The sequence below is a fragment of the Sesamum indicum genome, linkage group LG5 (genome assembly GCF_000512975.1).
Source record: "Sesamum indicum cultivar Zhongzhi No. 13 linkage group LG5, S_indicum_v1.0, whole genome shotgun sequence".
Lineage (NCBI taxonomy): Eukaryota > Viridiplantae > Streptophyta > Magnoliopsida > Lamiales > Pedaliaceae > Sesamum > Sesamum indicum.
Window position 1 is genome coordinate 1,365,067 of NC_026149.1, and position 20,898 is coordinate 1,385,964.

The following is a 20,898-nucleotide window of genomic DNA, read 5'->3' on the forward strand; positions in this document are numbered from 1 at the left end:
GTTGTCGTTTTGGTGGGACACTTTGTAGTCTTTTGTGCTTGAGATGTAATTTCATGATTTTTGGACTGATGCTTGCTAGTCAAATGATTTAAGGAAATCGAAAGACTAAGTAAAGAGGCCTAGCCCTATGTTGCAAGCATACTGATTCTATCCTTCCCTACTGTTTCTGGAAGACATAGTTGTAATACAATACCATATTTAATTTGTAATACATGAATTGAATTCAGTTCAGCTCATTTCATTTCATTCATATTCTAATCTAGTTTGCACCTTCACTAATTTGACAAGTACCCGCACCTTCACTAATTTGACAAGTACCCGCACCTTCACTAATTTGACAAGTACCCGCACCTTCACTTAACGTAGCATTCATTTGCAGTATTGCCATAACTCTCTTGGCTGCCTAAACTTGACGAATGCCTAATACTAGTATTTTTATGAAAAAAGCATTAAACAATTCACAGCTACTAAGTACTGACTAAACTTTTTCAAACATATCCATCTAATTCAATTGTCCCTCAATAAATTCAACATAAGTTCACTAACAAAAGGCCTTGCCTTCCACTGGTCCCATGCTACCAAGAAATGTTGACAAGTAGAAAGAAACTCATCCACTCTCACTACAAACAAGCTGGCATAGATGAGTCGCAAGCGTTCAAACGATAAGCCTATATTCACAATAACAGATTCATTTGAAATCTAATTATTATCCTAAAATCTACATTTTTGGACAAATTTAACGACAACTATTTATAAGCCAAAAACGAACTGCAGCTGGAAACAATAATATACAAGGACAACCTATTAACTATTCCTACAATCTAGATCCCTATGAGAAAGAAACAAAAGCCTTACAGAGGATCTTAAAAGTGTGCCAAATCCGAAAAGGATACCACAAATCAGACACTTGCAATGCCCTAGGATTATCTATGCTGGCGCTTCCAATAATATCACCAACTGTACTCGCTCGTACCCAGAAACAGACAGTAGCTTCATCCAAACAGATGTATCCCACTTATTACAAATGTTCATCTACGGCGTGATGAGTTGTGCTGGTGGGCTTTGCTCTCATTCTGTATCCTATCAGCATACATTGGCAGGCGGATTATCTCATTGATCTCGTTCAGCAATATGTCCTCAGTGATATTGTCCCTTATACTTCTCATAACCTGTTTTCAGTTTTGGACCGATAAATGCTGGGTGTTATATCACTTTCAAGTATATTACTATAGGAAGACTGTAAGATGCAGAACATACCTTCTTGTAGGTGTTAAATTCATTAGGGGTCCCTTTATCTGTCCTGACCCTCATACACACCCATACATCTTCCTCAGAATCCCAAGAACACTCAACAATCTTACCCGAATATGATGAGGGATCAGCGCCTTCTGCAAGCTCATAGAGTAATAGCCATCAACAGCATATCGTGATGAGTAACATCGAGATTACGTAAACAACAACTAAGCCACATAATCAAAGGAATCATAAAAATGAAAAACTATCAAAAGAAACAAAGAGTAAGAAGAGATCCTGAGCAACAACAAACTTTGCCAAGTGATGCCCAAATATTATCTATTATTTAGCTCATGCTGTTTGTTTCCTTTCAATAGCTACATAAATCACATTAAGCACTAGGAATAAACATGTCCTATCAAATGATTCATCAAGCGATAAACTCCTCTCCACAAAGGAGATTTTAAACTTTATATTTGTTTCTCCCAAAATCACCTTTCACTTATTGCCACTTAATGAAAAATTGAAAATGGTTACTTTATTCCCTACATTATATACAAGAGTTTCATTTTGGACATATTGGATTCTTATGATTAGACCCCTAAACAAGGGACATCTTCATTGAAATTTATTGTTGGTTCCAATTTCCACCTCATAAAATCAAAGCTGAAGCATCCAACTGGCACTTTAAAAAGAGGGAGGAGAATCTAGATAAGAGGCTCTGAAGAACTGTATCAATTCTACAGTTTGATATTTTACCAGTTCATCTTTTAAGTGATGCAATGTTCTATTTTGCAGCTACCATAGAGTCCCCTTTTTAATCAGGTAAGGAAGCAGGAATTTCAACTCTAAAAAGCTACACTATTAGACATTAGGAGAAAACCAATGCACTACTAACCAGGAAAGACAACCCTATTCCCTTCCATTAATTTCTTCTTCCCCCGTTCGTATAGAAAAAGTGATTGGCGATCGTCAACCATCTGTTAGCATAAAGCAAAAGACAGATGCACATCAAAAATAGATAGCATATCAGAGATAAAGAAACTGACAGCCAAATAACTTTGCACAGGAGGGGGGGGGGGGGGATCTTAAAGTGCGGCAGCAACCTCAAAGAGAAAATCCACTGAATTCATTTCTGGGTATTTCCACTTCAAGAGGCCCTCATGTGTTCGAGGAACATAAGGATCATCCCAACCCTGGCATACAAATGACAATAATAACTATTTTTATACAAATTAATAACTCAGCAACCATCAAATAGTCCATTCCACATTTTCTAGTATATTTATTATCTTTGTACAATTCACCCACTCATCCTCTGTACTCTTCCTATTAATCGTAATGCCAAAGATGGACATGTTAAATAGGATCCAATCAGAGCTCTTTTGGCTCGATAATGCTAATCACACTCCAAAATTGTTAATGCAAAAAAGCGGACCATAAAATGGTTAATAACTGTCGTCCCAAAGGTCCAAGCACCTGAAAAATAAGCCCATCTGCTGCATGTGACAGCTTCGGAATAAATCCCTTCAGAAGTTTTGTAACAGTAGAAAGCAGCCAAAAGTCTTTCCTCCGTACCTATCAAAAGTTTAGGTAGTACCATAAGAGCTCAAGCAAAGATGGACAGGTAATAAAGACAGACAATGAGAAGGAGAGAACAGGCACAATGGAGGAAGAAAAAAATGTAGAGTTGTGATGATGATTGCAAACCCTGAAAGGTTCCAGATCATATCTATAATAAGGATTTTGGCTCTGGTATATATGTTGTCTTTCGATATTACGCGGTTCAATCACTTCCTTCTCAAGCATTTTCCAACGTTCATAAAATGGCCGCTGCATGTAAACCAGATTTATATTAAGAAGCATAATCATCCAGAATCACAAAAATCATAAGAAATCCAGCACATTCAAAGAGGACCTGTTAATTGCAGAAAAGAACATGAAACTTATAAATTTTAGGTTCTGAATGATCAGTAAGAGTAGGTAAGGGAAACTAATGTTAAATGATTGAGATGAATAGCTCGCTGTAACTACAGAAATGATACAAATCTTTCCACAGAATACAAGATAATTCCATAAGGAAGTGTTCCTAAGTGCTTTCAAATTGCAGAAATAACAAATGTTTCTCAAAAATCAACAGCCACTATAACCTGAATATAACCCATTTCTTCAAGAGAAATCAACAATAGCTGGAAACTCATCAGTAGAGAGTCAGAGTGTGCATGAATATAATCTTTGAAAGTATTCTATATTCAAGTTGCTTCGTTACAACCTTGTCATGTCGCTCAAACCTCATCAATGTCAAAGATCATTTAGCTCTAGTTGAAAAAGGAACAACATTTTTATCCACTAACAGCATTGCACAATATGAAGATTTCATCTCAATGAATAAACCAAATGCATCACTTTTGAGGGTACACACAAATGTTTTCTTCTCCTCTAATGCTAAAAGGAAAAGAAAGGAAAATAAGGTAATGGTATCAAATCCTCCTTAACAGCTGCATCCAGAAAGAGAAAAAACTAAATGAATAACAAAGCACATATCTGCCAGGGCAAACTGTGTTGTAATGAGTGTCTAGAGACCCCTTATAGGTGAGTGAAGCCACTGCATGTATAAAAAATAATCCCATGCAATGGAAATGAACAAGTTCCCACATTAGAAGTCAAATACACAAAATATTGATCAAGTAAGTAGTTCCAACCAAATTAAACTAGACAGATAAACCCTGAACTTTACTTTTTACATGTATTTTTGTCAAATGATCAAATTAAACCTGGAATAGTAAAAACAGAAGAGAGCCATATTATTTACAATGCAAGCTATTACCAGAAAATATGGGCATACCTACTCCCAACAATTTTCCAAACACAAAATATAAAAGAATAGTAAAAAATTGGAAGTACTGACAACTCAGGGATACAGGCAGCAAGAGTGATGGAACTCAAGTAAATTTTTAATATTACCTCCACAATGGAAACCTGATTAATGGCCATCATATCGTAGATGAGGTATCTTCTTTCTTGCTTCTGTGAGTCAGGCATCGTATCAATTACCATCTCTCCATCAAGTAAGGTAAAATGATGGTACATTTTCTCAGCCATTCCCTTCTGGTGAAACAAATTGCAGCAATTAATAATATCATTGGAGATAACAATAAAATTTACAAAGCTAAAACCATATGATACGAAGATATTCCCCATAAGAATTAGCAAATACATACTTCATTAGCATGTCTGCAAGGAAATCGCATCTGAACCCTCCGAAAATTAAAATGTCTGTCTATCAAATAACAACCATCCATAGTAATTAGCATCATATATCTCGTTCCATCAGCTTTCCATGTCGCATAGTAGTAACGTTGCCTTAACAATTGTAAATTGTCCCTGGATCAATAATTGCCAATAAAGTCATTAGCAATTATAATTATAACATTCTGATCTTATTTCAAGCTAGCAAAATCAAATTATAGGAAGCACGAGTAAAGCCAATTTATTCAATTCAGATGCAATAGCATTTTATTTGTGAGGTTATCATAGATGTTCAACTATCAAACAAATCATGTACTCATCTTCAGTCCAGACTAGCATCACAAAATAAATGGAAGCATCAACTACAAATTTACTTCTACGTTCAACCCAACCACCCAGCCAAAAAAATTTTGAGATGATGTTGTCAATGTAAAATGTTAGCTATCATACACTACTCAAGTACATTCATGACTGGGCAAACCACCCAATTTCATAGGTTCCTCAGCAATGGAAAGCAGTGCAGGAAAAACAAACTTCCAAATTCACAGTCCAAGGCCTTGATTCTTAATCCCTTAGTTCTGGAGTTTATTTTGGTGACCAGACTACTGCCAGTTGGCAAGAACTAAAAATGACAACTGTTAAATATAAATAACACAGCCAAACTAATTATCATAAATCAGGAAGAAGTTGACTGAACACCTGTTAAGAGAAACGGGGTGTGAGCCAGGAAATTGCTGAGGTCCTCTAACCTGTAGTACACACAGTCAAAATAAAAAATAAACCATTGAGAATCTTCAAACATACTGCACCGGACCATTTGAAGAATTCAAAATGAGATACGCCGAGAGAACCTACCCCTGCAGGCAATTTCAAGGATTGATAGCAGAACTGCCGCATTGCGACCTCTTGGTCGCTAGGAACTTTATCTCCCAAAATATCATCATTTGTCATGACCAACTGTGTCTCCTGACTCTCCTGAAACATTACGTGTTCAAAGGTTAAGGGAACAACATTGTTGACTAAGACTCGGTGAGAAAATTTAATAATCAGCCACTGTATAAGGAACTAAAGTAGCTCCCCAGAGTGGCAGTTCCAACTTTGGAACTTCTATCCATAAACATGTACAAAAGACAGTACCAGAAAATATTATATTCTTTTACAGAGCAGAGAACATACATCTAAAGGAGCTGCAGAATCTCCATCATCATCGTCGTCATCTGGCAATGCATCACCATTCAGATCAAGATCAGAAGATCTTTTCCACTCTGGAGTTGGAGGACAAACAACCATATCTGGCTTTTTCTCATGATAGAAATTGTACAAAGCATCAATGTAGTCTGGTTTATATATCCCCGGTGGCCGTGCATCAGAAAATATTTTTATTGCCTGTAAAGAGCAACAAACTTAACACATACCATTGTCTTATTTCATACAGATGAAGATATAACGGACCTGCTTACCTGAGTGACAGATATAGGCAGTGTACGCATGAGATAGTGGATAATCATAAATCCTGTACGATTATGACCATGCGTGCAATGAACAAGAATATATTTTTTTGGTTGCTTTTGCCGAGCCAGAAATTGTGAGACCTGATAAAAACATGTTCACCACTTATAATGTCCACATCTTAGGATATCTAGAAGCAAAGATTTTATTATGAGAAAGAAAAATTTGATAGTCAGAAACCAAGAAACTTCACCAAAGCATGCTGTTAGCATAAGAATAAGATTATAAAAACAACAAGATCGAGTCCATAAGCAATAGCATGTTTCTAGCTCACATATAGGAAAGAGATACTTCTAAGGTCTTCATTGGAATCTCTGCCCCCCTTCCAAAATCACCTACCAATCTGACTCAATAGTGCGATTTTCTACAAATCGCCAACTATGTGATGGTTCAACTACTTACCGCCTATAGCTACACCTCAGTTTAAAGCAGGGAAACTTGAATTCAACTGCTGAGAATGCTAAATATACCGTGCTTCTGACCTGCTACTTTTTAATTTTATACTGAATTATTTTTTTCAAATTATAAAGCAGCTATAAAAAAACCAATGTAATGCATACTGTCAGTGATTTGTGGTGGCATTCACTCGGTAAAGCTGAACCACGCCACTCCGAAATTTCGATAAATTAATTGAATACACAAAAACACTATACTGAATGCCAGATTGAATTAATTGGTTCTGATCCAATAATTACTGAACTTTTTTCGGTAAAACTAATATTTTGTTTAAAAAAAGGTACATAGTAAAAATAATAATTACACCTTTTATTTTATTTTTTTATAAGTAAAGTAACAGAGATGATATAAAAGAACATGCATGTGAAAATTAAATATAAAAACAATATTTTGGTATTTGGTGCAATTCAATAACTCGAAAGTGAACCAAATACCGAATTTTCATAAACATGAAAACCTAATACTGAACTGAACTTATCAATTCAGTTTCAGTGTGTATCAAATTTTATTTCAGTTCGGTTCGATCATTTACCAAATTGCAACCACCCCTACCAGTTTCAGAAAGGTCTCTGACCTAGAGATACTATCATGTATAGATTTCTTCTAATTTGTTTTGATGTTCCAAACTTTCTTCTTTGTAACTTTCCTTAATAAAAGAAAGGACAGAAAACCAAAAATGAGAAGATATCACTGTTAGGAATGACGAATCACCAAAATTAGGGGACCGCCAGTCAGGAGTCATTACATAAGTATAGAGCCCCCACATCAAGCACCTTTTAGATATACGCCTGCATCTTTTCTCCGTGCTATCTGACTCAAGAATATCCAACACTAAAGATTTCTTTTTTTCCCACTAGGAGATGTCTCATGAGGGCTTGCTAAGGTAAGGAAGAAGGGGTAACAGTCATACTTGAAAAGCCAGGAAACAAAGTGTTACGAGCTGTGTAAAAAGTTCAAGATCAATATAACGATACACATATGAGAACCAACAATGGAAAGATTGTGCAGACTATGAGGAGAAATGGGTCTACAAAACACACATACCTCGTAAAAGAACTTATTTACAGACTCATTATCAGGCACTGAATCACGCCCCTTGCATGCTATCTGAATTACAATGCAAATGATGAGGAGCTGAAGAATCACAAGTCGAAAAGTACATGAAATAACAAATTAGTGTTCAAGGAGGCAAAGGAACGAAGTAACATACCTTCACATGTTTGATACCTTCTTTCTTCCATTCATTGAAATTATAGTATCTACTTGAATTGGTAAGATCAATCACCAAACCAAGCTGAAAATATTAAGTAGAAAATTGAAATAGTGCAGTTGGTACAAATAAAGTCTCCTAAAACTGCAAAATGGAGGCATTATTATAAATTGATCACGCCATAATAGAGATTTAGAATAAATGCATAAAACAGATGATGATGTATCAACTACATATTTGGTTACAGACCCAACAGTAACTGCCTAGTCTCTTGGTATCATAAACCAACACTAAACAAGCATGCATACGCGTCTCCATCACACTTCTCCACCCCCACCTCCGACACACACATGAGCATGGACCCACCAATTCTCTTCTTTAATCAATTAGACTAACATAATTTTTTTGACTATCATGAGTAGACATAAATACAGAGAAATAACTATCATCAAGTTCACAAATTTTAAAAAGGTAAGCACACACATCAGGTGGTGAAAAATTGGCAGCAATCTTATAATGAAGCTAAAAAAGGATGACTTCAATACGTCAGATTGGGAAAAAGCTTCACTCAGTTACTTGCATTCTGTAAATGACTCACACAATCAGCCCAGAGATAAACTTCCAACTTCATCAAATACATTTTATCCAAAGGACAAGGAAGTGCAAAAGCAGTATACTCTTGATGAATGCCTTCAGCCTGCATGGACTTCCAAGCTAAGCAAATATGGTAGGGCATTTACCGCGATTGGTCAAGAATTAAAATAGAAGAATCCGGGGCCACCTATTTGCATGTTTAAGCTCAAGATGTCCTTGACTTTGGTCGATAAGTCAATTTAATAGAAGCCCACTCCAAGTGACCAGGAATAACAGTTCTCTGGTCTTGCAGTGGTGTTACGGAGTATCATACCAATTGCACGTTCTACGACCAGCATCATATCATAACATATTTTCAGCAGATCAAATTAATATCAGTTACTGTTCAAGTACAAATTCAATCTTTAACATTCCTACTGTAGTGAAGAATGTTCTAACTAGCAAAATGTATTTTGAAAATAAGATAAGAACAAAAATATCAACAAGTAGCAATAGATTTACCCACCTTTCTTCCTAAAACTCTCTGTTGATGGATCACCTGCCTAAATGAATATCTTCTACCAGGGAGAATACAGTCATTGAAAGATTCACCCAAGGGAACTTTTGAAGGGATCAAACAGCCTATTTCCTGTCCAAAATTAGGGCAGTCTAACCAGCCTGCAGTGTGAGAAACAAAAACTTTGTGATAAAATAGCAATAGTAATGGAGCAGAGAACTCCCGATCAAAACACTTGATGAACAGACAGAAAATATATTTATATAATGAATCCACAGAACACAAACCTCACAAAATGATAACTGCTTAACCATAATCACCAAAAGAGGAAGGGAAAACAACTAACAAACAGATATCATGTCAGAAAGTGGAATACCAACCACTGAAAAGGACTCAAAGGGTAGGAACTATGTTACAACTGAATCTGATTACCTTTTTCTTTTATATATAATATGATAACAGGATACACAAAATCCATAATAATCTTCACTGAACTAAAACTTGTATCAGCAGCAGTAAACCACCAGATCTCTGGATATATTCACACTAGATGATTATGTACAGCATTAAATAATCAGTTCAGTTGAATGAACAAACTCGTCATCATTTTTCACATAAGAGCAGAAAGGTATATAGAGAAAGATTAGTATTAGAGTCTCTCTTGGAACTCTTGGGAACCATTCCATCACGATCCTTAATGCTCCTTAGAAAAGGGCAAAAGGTACATGAGGAAAGATTAGTACTCGGAGTCTGTCTTTGCATCCATGCTACCATCCAAAACACAGATCCACAGAACATAATTGAGCAGTAATAATTCACCTGGAGGAAGTTTACTATTAGGTCTCTGTCTTTTTGCTTGATACCCATCATCACGCTGAGCTGGCTGATACCCGTAGGATGGTCTGTCATCAGGGCGTTGCCTTCGTAAACGCTGAATCCTTTCCTCACGCTCCTGATGCCAGTGAACACATTAAAAATCATAACAAGTCAGCAGAGATGATTTCTGTTTCACCTTTAAATAAGAGCAGCAGCATTCATTCAAACAAATAAGTCAAATGAATCATTTAGAAGTATGCTTCTGAAGGTTCTCCTTGTTGCCCCACTATTTTTATCTGCTGCAGTACATTTATTGTCAGCAAGAGGAAAGGCAATCAATTTAAGGAATGAGCCTTAATAATACAACTGTTGCAACAAATTATGATTTGATGAAGACAGACCAAAAAAAAAATTAAGCATCCGTAGCATTAAGATTTTCAGGGAGTTAGTAGACTGAAAAGGAAAAAACAGGACCAGACAGCATCTAAAAGACATCTACCTTAACTAATATACATGCCATACAAACTAGTAAGCATGGACCAGTAGGACAATCCCTTTATAATCTCTTGTCCAAGGACCAAGCAAAATGGATGCATGATAGACTTCTAATGCACGCCAAGTTAGATACAACAGCAGACTTCTTTTCAGCATATTAAGCAGGCCTGTACCGAACTCTTCGCAGAAAGTACTACATGTGTTCAAAAAGCATCCAACAAAATGTTGAATTCATACTTCTGTTACAAAAAGACAGTTGTCAAGCACAGAAAAATTGACAAGAAGTAGAGCTCACACACAACCACAGTGTCAAAAGAAATGCATATATATCATAAGAACTTGAAATCTGAAAATGCATATTAGGATTTATATCAAGATCCACAACCCAGAACTGGAGTTCTACTTCGGTAATGCGATACACTCAATCAGTAAAATGTGTACATCCTCCGATAAGTATTAGCTAAACTTATCCTATCAGGAAGCAAAAGTTCTTCAGTGGCACCAAATCTACTGCAATGAAAAATATGCATACCATGTAACCTTAAAAACCGAGCATAAACATGAACGGTGAACCTTGTCTAGAAAGAATCGAAAACTATCTTGCTCAATGCTGTAACACAAGATAAGGCAGAAAAATACCCGGCGTGAAATCTGAACTGCACTCTCCCCATGTGACACATGTTCATTGTAATCTACATGTTCTTCTAGTACATTATCTTCTTCCGACTGTGGTTCAGGAAACACTTCATCCTCTTCTGGTTCAGGGGAGGCATTCAAGTCCATGCTGGCAATCATTCAAGTCCAATCAGAAGCATTTCCCGATGCACCACTGAAGATTATATTGTGGTCTTACTGCCAAATAAATTATTATAAATTCATTGCCTAGTCTAAAACCGTATCGAAGATAAATGTAGTTTAGAACAACACCATATTAACTTATCCCATCACGCCACTGATAGTGTCAAGTGAAGTGGGATTTCAATAAGACTTGGACAGACAAAGCGCCAGAAAAATACACCTTAGTCATTACTCAACGACCTTTCCAACCACAAACATTATCTTTTAACTATGACCGCCCTTCCTCTTTTTAACTATTCTATACAGAGAGGTTCTTGACATTGTAGCAGAAAATGGGTTTATAAAAACTCTTATTCAAAATTATAGTGATCTACTGATAAAAGATATAAACCGCAGTTTTTAATTCAGAAAGACAGAGAACAGAAATCATACCAGTGAGCTCATACATTCAATGGCATGCTCCAAACAGTAGCAGATAAAAAGAACAAACCCAAGCAAGTGATAAGTCAAGTCATACTAACTAAAGTCAGCATAATGTCTATCCACGCCAATCAAAATTGAATGCGATTATAAGTATTTCTTCAAGAATTAACCATAAAAAAAAAATGGGGTATCGAACTCTCCTACCCTGCATAACTAATGCAAAATGTTATGATCTACCTCAAATCTCAGAATCAGCAAATCTTAATAAAAACATAAATTATTCAATGACCAGGGTCAAACATACAGTTCCTTAGAAGCATAATAGAATTGCAGCAGCTTAGCTAGCAAACAACTCGATCCCACATTTTAAGTTCTCTGAACCAAATAATACATCAGCTCTTTTTGAATGACAGTGGTAGATCCTTATTGAAATCTGAAGAAGATTGAACAAAACAGGCAATTTTGATAGTGCACAGACAGCGAATGTCTCAAGACTCTGGCAGAATAACTCAAGAGCTGATTAGCTCTTTTACAGTTCAAATAGTTTCAATCAAATTCAATAAAATCGCACCAAAACCAGACCCAGTAGATTATTTTTGTGGCCAAAACAGATTCTCCCAAACTCGGTAAATAATAAATACCATTACGACCACATTACAATTTTTATTCATTAATTTCAACTGTTTTCAAACAAGACCCAAAAGTGCACAATCTAAAACTGTCTGGTTTCTTCTTTTCTCTGCAAGTTCTTAAAAAGCAACATAAACCTCCATCCTCAATTTCTAGAACTTAATTCATCCGCTACTCCCTTGGCTTTTTTTCTTGCGAATAGCCGTTAATCAGAACAAATTAAACAAATATATAAGCCCTGGAAATTCAAATGCTTTTTACAAAAAGGCTAGGGGAAAGAAAAACTCATATCGTCAAAAACATTCTCCCACTAAATGGGAAAAAAATAGAACAAAAATCAATACTCCAAATCAAGAAACGAGCTCCAACCTCAAGAAAAGGAGCGACCAAAATCGAAACGCGCCAGCGGTAAATTCTCACTGAAAGTCTTCGAACCACCGGTCAGGCGATATAACCCCCCAGTAAGAGAAATTAAATCAACCCAAACTCCCCGGGCACAACTAAAACCCTACAATCGAACATAAATTAAATCGCACTTCAACTTCACAAAACCCTAGAGAGAGAAATAAGGGCCCGTCGTTGTAGAGAGAGAAAGATCGCGGAGGGATGTAACTCAATCCATGAGGGAACAGGGAGAAAAACGGCGTCTATTAAATACGTGAAATTACAGAGAGCCGTTGATATAGACACACACACACATACATACAAATAATATATGTAGGTATATACACACATATATATATATAGTTCAATCGCTGTGTTGTTCCGATGTTATGGTTACGGCATGTGGAAATTGTAAAAACCATAGATTTGAGGGGTAGATATGTAAAGGAGTACCTTCGGCCGCGTGATTTTCGAAACAAGTGGCAATACCGTAATTAAACACTCGGAGAGTGCCTTCACGTGGTACCTAATTTATTTTTTACAATAATAATTATTTTATTAGTAAAATCGATAAATTTTTACTAGCTAATAAATTAAATATTTTGCATACTACATGTAATTTTTTAAATCAAATTAAATATATACATAATTTATACAAAATCTTATAACAATAATAATTATTATTATTTTCGTGAAATCTGATTTATTTTTTAAAAAAAATATAAAATGAAATAAATTGAGTATTCTAGTGATATATGGAGAAACACAATTACTACTCTAAAAAAAGGAAAAGATGAATGAGGTTGTCTGAAAATTGGTCTTGTTTGGTTCCTGAAGTGGAGTCTGATAAAAAGTGTAAGCATAAGGAAACAATTGAAAAGACTTGGGGAGGGAGTATAGTGTCATAATAATAATACAGCCAGGTCTTTTGGATTCTAATCACAGATGATGTTGATTTGATTGCCATTTTCCATTTTCCATTTTCATTGAACACGGCACATAACAATCGCAATCCTTAACCCCATTTCGGATTCCCATTACACCAAAAAGCATCAGGGACCCAGAAGGGAAGTTGCATATAGACGACAACTTTTCAGCTCCTAACTTCCAGACAAATCACAACAAATAACCTAAGATCAGCTTTGAGTTGCAAAAAGTCCACACACACACTCGCTGTGTTTTCTGATCAGCAGTTGTTCTACCTACACCCTCCTCTCTCCTCTTCTTGATCATAGCTTAGTACAAGCACCACCGTCCCGCCACCACACTGGTGGCTCATGGAGAGTCCCACCATATGCATGCCTCACCATCCTCTTCCCCACTACCTTCACCTTTCATTCACCCAACCCCTTGCTCTCTTCCTTGAAAGTTCTACTCACAAAATCAAGAAACCCGATTTTCTGGTGTTCCCGGCAATGATGGCTCTGGGGTTAAGCGAGATGGGTGTCTGATTATGCAGACTATGGTGGTTCTGGTGGCGTGCTGCGGCTGGGTGTTTTTAGGTCTGTGGAACAGTGGTGATGATTGGTCGGACAATTCATTAATGGGCGGGGTACCTAGAGCTGGAAGAATCATAAGTGGCATCTGGAGAAGTTTGGGTAAGGTTAAGCAAAGAATAGAAAGCTGTCATTCGGGAATGCGTTTCTTTTGTTGCATATGACATGTTTTCTGGGACATAATAGCATGTCCCCCAACTTCACACCACATACCTGCCTACATTTGCTACTAATTTTTTATTTGCAATTTGTCAACAATCACAAAAATGATAGAAATGAAGGCATATATAGTCCTTGGCACTGCACTGCAAGCAAGCAAAGTAGGCATATCTAATTCCGAAATAGCTTGAGCTTTAATTTGAAGTTACAGACTTCCATACAGATTATTAAAGGTTTTTGAAACGCATTCTATATAATCCATTCACTCTAATTGTATGAAAATTCAACTCACATTAAGTACTTACGAACTCACGACATAGGCTTGATTCTTTTTGAAACCCAAGTGATTTATACAATGTTCTATCTCTATCAGCTGGAAACTCAGCCAATCAACTGAGCTAAAATGACATAATTTAGAGGGTCGAAACACTGAAGCCATGTCAACCACGGGTTATAGCTGAGAAACGGGAATCAAGCTGAACAAGCAAAACTCTGATGGCAAGTTCATGTCTTGCAAAGTCAGAATCCTGTCGTCTCCAGGCGAAGCTATTACTGAATACTAGTAAGCAGCAGGTTCTCCCACAATCTTCTTCTGTGAATTGTAGTTCATAACAAAATTATGAGAAAGGATGGAAATTGACACGACAAAATCCAAAAAATATGCATGCTTACATCAAACAAAGCTGCGGTTAGCTTCCAGATTGACATTGACTTGTGAATCTTCTGTATTTTCGTCACCAGAACTTCCATTTGATCCTACTGAAGGTTTGGTGGTTTCTAATATCTCTGCTGCCAGCCTTTCATACTTTTCTTTTAATTCTGGAAAACTTATGGCCTCTGTAATTGCTTGCTTGATTTCAGCCTGCAAAACCTGAATCTTACTTTTTGAGTCTTCATCTGGTCTACTTCCAGCTTTTTCGACTTCCGTCTTTAGCAGCTCAATCCTTTCTTTCAAATACGATGAATTGACAAGATCATCTATAGTCATATTAACTTCTTCATCGAAGGCATTTATTTTTGCCAAAGCTTCCGAGTCTGAAGGGACCACTTGCAGACCCATAGAGTTAAGAACAGCCTTAAATTCTGACTCTAGTTCTCCACTCATCTGCGAAACCTTTTCCTTTAGCTCTGGCTTTGAATCAATATTTGACACCCCTGAGCTAGCAATTTCAGCCTTCAGTGTCTCAATCTTTTGTTTTACATCAGGCCGATCCATGAACTCACTGAACCTCTTATTAATTTCAAGTTTCAATTCATCTCTCGTGGTGCTCTTCTTAGTGAGATTCGAAGCTTTGGATAGTTCTTTCAGCATACCAAGCTTATATTTCAGATTGGGGTAATTGGGAGCTGAGGGAAGATTCTTGTCAAATTCATCCTTCAGGTGATCAATCTTTTCCTTCAGAGCAGGATGTGCAAGCTGGTCATTATGATTTCTTGCTTTTGCCACTTCTTCCCGCAGCATCAAAATTTTGTCCTGCATACCTAGAGCTTTTGCAGCCTCATCATATTCATAGTCAATCTCTCTTTTCAGTTTCTCCATCATTTCCTTTAATCCTGTCCCTGGGTGCTCTACTGATGATTTACTGGCTTCCAATATCTGCGTTTTCAGTTTTTCAACCTCATCCCGCAACTCTGATTCTGAAGTCTTGCTGATTGGAACTATGGATTTGTCCTTCTTTTTCATATTGACTTTCCTTTTGGGATCAATTGGAACTCCCTCCTGGAATCCACCAAGTTTCCGGAACTTTTGAGCCCTATGTTTTAAAAGGGTTTCAGTATCCATCTTGACAAGTTCCTGCAGACATGAGATATGCCTAAGGTTTCTGATCTATAAATGCACACGTCAACTCACAGAAAAGGTAAATTGATTAATGTGCCACTCACATCCATTGATTCAAGAATTGCAGTTTTTATCTGTTGTGAAGTCCAATATGGATCTGCATGCGCGCCACCAAGAGGTTCCTGGGAAGGAGCCAAATATATTATCATTGCATTACAAAGATGTCTAGAGCTTAAAATCGTATGTGTCAACTTGTTAAAACTGAAACTGTGCAAAAAGATGATGATGCAAAGACTTTAAGATCAAACTTTAGAGGGTGTTCATTGTCTTCCCCAAATATCGATTTTGAAGAATAATTCCATGCTCAAAGCACAATTACCAATAATCTTGTGTTCTTAGAACAAGTGACCATACAGTTAAAGGGAGTTCATAAAAGAAAAGAAGGAAAAGGTAGTAAAAGAAGAAAACATGTGCAAACAATGAAAGGAAAACGTAAATGAATATTACCGGGATGATACCATCAGCAATTTGTAGCTTAGTCAGCTCTTTTGCTGTTATTTTTAGCTTCTCAGCAGCCTGGAAAGAAAAAATAGATCAAGTTACAACTATTGCATCTATCCTTACATGCATACCAGATCCGACATTCTTAAACCACCTTTGGAGAAGCTTTTGCACTCTTCCACAAGATTGCGGCACATGCTTCAGGGCTGAGACAAGGAAACAGAAAGGACCAAGTCAAAGAAGTTGTCACAGGTGCAGGAGCATTATTAGATGATACAAGCTAGACTGCTAAGGTGGTAAAGGCAATTTTACCACCGAAAAATGGCAGCATGAATGAAATTGAAATTAAAAGTCCAACATTATCATATATTAGGTATCTGGACCAGTAAAACACTAAGCAGCATACGAGGTATATAGCACGGCATAAACTGTTGAGCATAAAAGCACCTTGCAACATAGAAGACTGCATTTTCAAGCATTAACAACTTGTTAGCACAACCAATAGCCAGAGCTCCACCAGAGCCACCTTCGCCCATAACAATGGAAACAATTGGTACTTTCAGACCAAACATAGTCCTCAAATTCTGAGCGATAGCTTCCCCCTATAGACAAATAACATTAATTGGCATTTCCATACCTTAGTCACAAAGAAAAACTTTTACATTACAGAATTGCTGTACAGTACTTGGCCCAGTTCCTCAGACTTCAGATCTGCATATGCCCCTGGAGTGTCAATGAAAGTGATAATTGGAAATCCATGATGATCTGCATAATACATCATTCGTAGTGCCTTCCTGTAACTGTTGAGAATATTTACTATTAGCATTAGCCACAGCACAAATTCTCTCATTTTAAGTCTTAGTTTGTTGTTAGAAAATTGAATTCTGCGACACAATGTGGGTGTTTTAGATCATCACGGGTTATTCATAAGCAACTAGGTAATATGAAATGTTTTTTTGCTATAGCATAAATTCATGTAGAAGTACTAAACATAAAGAATTGCTTTCCTAAATGCATACCCATGAGGAGTGGGCATCCCAAAGTTCCGTTTGATATTCTCTTTCGTGTTCCTGCCCTTTTGATGGCCCATGAACATGTAGCTTCTCCCATTTATTGTACCAAGTCCAGTAACAACAGCAGGATCATCATATCCAGCTCGATCACCATGGAGCTCCACAAACTAGACATGCATAAATGAGAAGATTTAAGGTCTCTCATCCTTATTTTATCTAGCTTCCACATTCTATCTATCTACTTAGCAATATCAATTCTGAAGCAAATATACTTATATTTAATGGAAAATTCTTGTTGGTAGAGAATTGGATTGGAAAGAACTATTGGACCTTCTCAGTAATGTTGAAGACATGATCAAGAAATGTCGGCCTGTTTGGATGTCGTGCGATGTTTACACGTTGAATGGGAGTCAAATGTGTATATAGATCTTTCAGAGCCTGCAATAAACATGGACAAACATGTGTAATGTTGGCAGCAAACACTCACTGGAATAACATAAAAACTTGAAGCTGCAGTCTAGATGATGAATTTCGCCCACAAAAAATCACCACCATGATAAGATAGTAGAAGCAGCAACTAGCAGTGCTCACAGTGGAATAAAAGTGGAAATGTGTTGAAATTGTAAATGAAAATGAGAGTAAAAAACACATATTACTGGCTAAACCTGTTGATATTTATTCTCTAGTGAGATAATCTGATCACTGAAATCCAGACCAGTTTCATTTGCCATCTTTTGCACCTACATCAAGAAAGGCAATAAGATCGAATCAAGCAATCGCATTTTTCTATATCAACAATATATGTCAAAAGATACTATACTAGAGAGTTTTAAGAGATTCATACATCAATTATTTTTTTCTGCAGATCCATGAGTGGTTTCTCAAAATCCAAAGTAACTGGCTTTGGCTTCTCTTTCAAAGGCTTGAAAGGTGAGAGGTGACTAAGGACTCCACCCTTCACATTGAGGTCAGGATCTTCTGGCCATGGATACTCGTGCTTTTTCACTTTCCTAACCCTCGCTGTTATACTGAAGTTTCTCATCCTTGCTCCTAGTTGAGCTCTTCCAAGGGCTTTAAGGGGTACACCAGAGACACCATTACTTGAGCTCCTGAGAAGATCAGAAGCAGTAGGTTTTGGAGCCAAATTCCCAGTGAACGATGCTGGAGTTTGGGTCATGGAAGACATTGTTCCACCTGTTCAAACAGAATGATTTGTATCATGAATCCCTTTGAGAGAGAGAGAGAGAGAGAATGAGAATGAGATGACCATCCCAAAAAAACTACTAAAATAGTAGAAGCAATAAAGAAGAAATGATTGAACCATGTGAGAAATAGAGGACAATTTCAGAAAATGACTGGTTCTCAGAATACTTTCGACATGTCTGCTTTGATGCATTAAACAAATCATTAGGTCAAAAAATTTCCAAAAATAAAGCATATTAAATGTTGGTGAGAGAAATGGGATTGAACACAAATATTCACAGGTCCAGGTTTCAACGGCCCAGACAAGCAGAATTTTCAGCTTACTAAGGTACTACAGAGAAGTTGTTCAATTAGGAATTCAATTTCTTAATTCAGTAAGCCCATGCTGGACCTATGTTAATTCCAGCAATTATCTTAAAAACAAACAGGTATCATTAATTTCAGCATGACCTAAGATATGGATGTGCAACTAATTCAAGCATGAAACTCATAAAACTGAAAGTTAAAACTAATAAAAGAAACAAGGAGTGCTGGATGCCAAAGAAAAATTAGCAGTGTGTTGAGCTCCAATAAGACAGGAACTGGACCATAATATAACTTGATTCTGCAAAAGGTAAAATCTATATTTCTACAACCTCATCCTTCTACGCAACACTCAGTAGAACAAGCACACAAATAAAAAATCTCAGCTCCGCTGAAGTAATGACAATAACATAGCTTCTTACCTGAATTAACTCAAATCGGGTCGGGTAACTTGAAGTACCTCAACGAACAATACCTACATTCAGTTATATATCCAAATCAACAAAACAAAATAACACATCCTTCCAGCTTCCACGCATCAGATTCTCGATAAGCAAAAATCAACCCAAATAATTAAAAAAAAAACAGAAAAAAACAAACCTAAGAAATTGAATGAAGCAGCAGCAATCGAGAGCAACACCGATATAAAAAGGAGATCTGAGGAAACGATCGGCGGAAGGTAGTACAATTTCCTCTGCTATGGAAATTGAGAGGAGGAGAGTGAGAGAGAGAGAGAGGAGGTTATTATGAGAGAGGGAGCATAGGGAAGATCGTCACCCAGAGCTTAGCTTTGTGCTCATTCACAGCCACTCTGAGAACAATAGAAGAACTTTTACATTCGTAGAAAAATTTCGATGGTTTCTATGTGAAGAGAGAGAGAAAGAGAAAAAACGTACCAGTGTGCTTGGAGCGTTGTTAATAATAAGAGAGCAGCGTTTTTCGGTTTTGCCGTTAAAACCCCACACACGCGTTGAACTCACTTCTCTCTCGCAGTTTCTCAGCGCTTTTCTCAATCCTCATCCCCAGTTGTTTCAAAAAATAAAAAACAAATAATTAGGAAATACAGGTTTCCATGGGTGTGAATGTCACGTGAGAGTTTTTGGGGGCTTTTCTTTTGGCTGCTTCTACGCTCGGCTTCCTAAGCCTCCACTCCAAGCCAAGGCTAATTCATCGAATTGATTTTCTGATATAATTTTTTTTTCTTATGGTTGTTCAAATTAATTCGTATTTCCTGACGATTTTAATTTTAAAAATTCTTCTAAAATGTTTTTTTTTTAAGTTTCAGATATACAATTTGAAAATTGAATTAGAAAATTATAATTCTTCAAAGTTTGTAAATTAATATTTTAGTTTTATGTAAAATCTCTACTAAAAATTACACAAACACATGTGTTTGATGATTATGGTAATTGTGATAAGTATAGTTTTTCTTTTATAGGTACTATAATACAAATGTATTGCTCTGAATTGTGTTTAATAGACACGAGACATGTCAATTTGTTTCTATTAGGTAAGGGGAAACGGAAGGTGAAAGGAGGAAGGGATGGGAGAAAATACAATATATATATATATAATTGTTTGATATAACTATACTATGATCGAAAGAGAAATCCATTTAAAATACTTTCACTTCTCTCATACAAATAAAATAAACTGTGAATAAAAGAATAAGTTTTGTAATTTTATCAATTAATAATTTCTTCATTATAATTTTATATTAGAAGAAAACGTAAATAATAAAATAATTCTAAATGATTAAAAATATAAAAAAGTAAATCAAATGAATTAATAAAAAAATATACATCAAACAAGAATAAAAATAATAAGTTTTCTACATATAAATATCTCAAATAAAAGGGGTCTTTTTTTATAAATAAATTGTCTGTATAGATAATAAGTAAATAAAAATAATATATATTTATATATGTATATTTGTCTTTTTAATTTTTAATTTTTAATTTTCAGCCCGATTTTGAATAGAAATAAAATTTAGTTACATCCAAATTTATTTTTCCATTCATTTATTCTTTTTTAATAAACAGGAATTTGTTTTTATGCATCCATTATTACTTTAATTTTTCTAATACATGGATTTTTCATCCGAACCAAATAAGCCACTAATCATATTAAAAAAAAAAAAAGGCAGGAAT

The 20,898-nt window shown here is 36.2% G+C and overlaps 2 protein-coding genes across 5 annotated transcripts; both read right to left on the minus strand.

Annotated features, from left to right (window-relative positions):
* LOC105161563 (mRNA-capping enzyme) lies at positions 597 to 12,631 on the minus strand. 4 transcript variants are annotated; one of them, XM_020693846.1, is made up of 18 exons: positions 12,279 to 12,631; positions 10,698 to 10,887; positions 9,567 to 9,699; positions 8,757 to 8,908; positions 7,658 to 7,741; positions 7,492 to 7,554; positions 5,943 to 6,074; positions 5,659 to 5,868; positions 5,338 to 5,457; positions 5,182 to 5,231; positions 4,455 to 4,617; positions 4,198 to 4,341; positions 2,944 to 3,066; positions 2,713 to 2,811; positions 2,340 to 2,429; positions 2,132 to 2,213; positions 1,258 to 1,388; positions 597 to 1,169 (listed from the first exon to the last, which is right to left on the minus strand). In XM_020693846.1, exons 2-18 carry the CDS (start codon positions 10,851 to 10,853, stop codon positions 1,029 to 1,031), a joined length of 2,073 nt encoding a protein of 690 aa, XP_020549505.1. In that variant the 5' UTR covers positions 10,854 to 10,887; positions 12,279 to 12,631; the 3' UTR covers positions 597 to 1,028. The 4 variants fall into 4 exon arrangements, with proteins under 4 accessions (XP_020549505.1, XP_020549504.1, XP_011077595.1 ...); XM_020693845.1 differs by having other exon boundaries at positions 10,698 to 10,906; XM_011079293.2 differs by having other exon boundaries at positions 10,698 to 10,842; positions 12,279 to 12,630.
* On the minus strand, positions 14,096 to 19,787 carry LOC105161564 (acetyl-coenzyme A carboxylase carboxyl transferase subunit alpha, chloroplastic). Its single transcript, XM_011079296.2, has 14 exons — positions 19,645 to 19,787; positions 19,349 to 19,559; positions 19,171 to 19,223; positions 18,087 to 18,436; positions 17,908 to 17,982; positions 17,573 to 17,680; positions 17,249 to 17,409; positions 16,915 to 17,029; positions 16,677 to 16,831; positions 16,384 to 16,435; positions 16,236 to 16,304; positions 15,833 to 15,910; positions 14,621 to 15,743; positions 14,096 to 14,540 (listed from the first exon to the last, which is right to left on the minus strand). The coding sequence occupies exons 4-13, from the start codon at positions 18,426 to 18,428 to the stop codon at positions 14,622 to 14,624; spliced, it is 2,277 nt and encodes a 758-aa protein (XP_011077598.1). The 5' UTR covers positions 18,429 to 18,436; positions 19,171 to 19,223; positions 19,349 to 19,559; positions 19,645 to 19,787; the 3' UTR covers positions 14,096 to 14,540; position 14,621.

Coding starts and splice junctions, on each gene's coding strand:
- LOC105161564 (XM_011079296.2), bottom strand. CDS start 18,428: ATGTCTTCCATGACCCAAACTCCAGCATCGTTCACTGGGAATTTGGCT. Junction 17,681..17,907: donor TAGAGAATAAATATCAACAG/GTTTAGCCAGTA, acceptor TGTTTATTGCAG/GCTCTGAAAGATCTATATAC. Junction 16,832..16,914: donor AGTCTGAGGAACTGGGCCAA/GTACTGTACAGC, acceptor ATTTGTCTATAG/GGGGAAGCTATCGCTCAGAA.
- LOC105161563 (XM_020693846.1), bottom strand. CDS start 10,853: ATGATTGCCAGCATGGACTTGAATGCCTCCCCTGAACCAGAAGAGGAT. Junction 6,075..7,491: donor TAAATAAGTTCTTTTACGAG/GTATGTGTGTTT, acceptor TGTTTTTATCAG/GTCTCACAATTTCTGGCTCG. Junction 2,812..2,943: donor ATGATCTGGAACCTTTCAGG/GTTTGCAATCAT, acceptor AACTTTTGATAG/GTACGGAGGAAAGACTTTTG.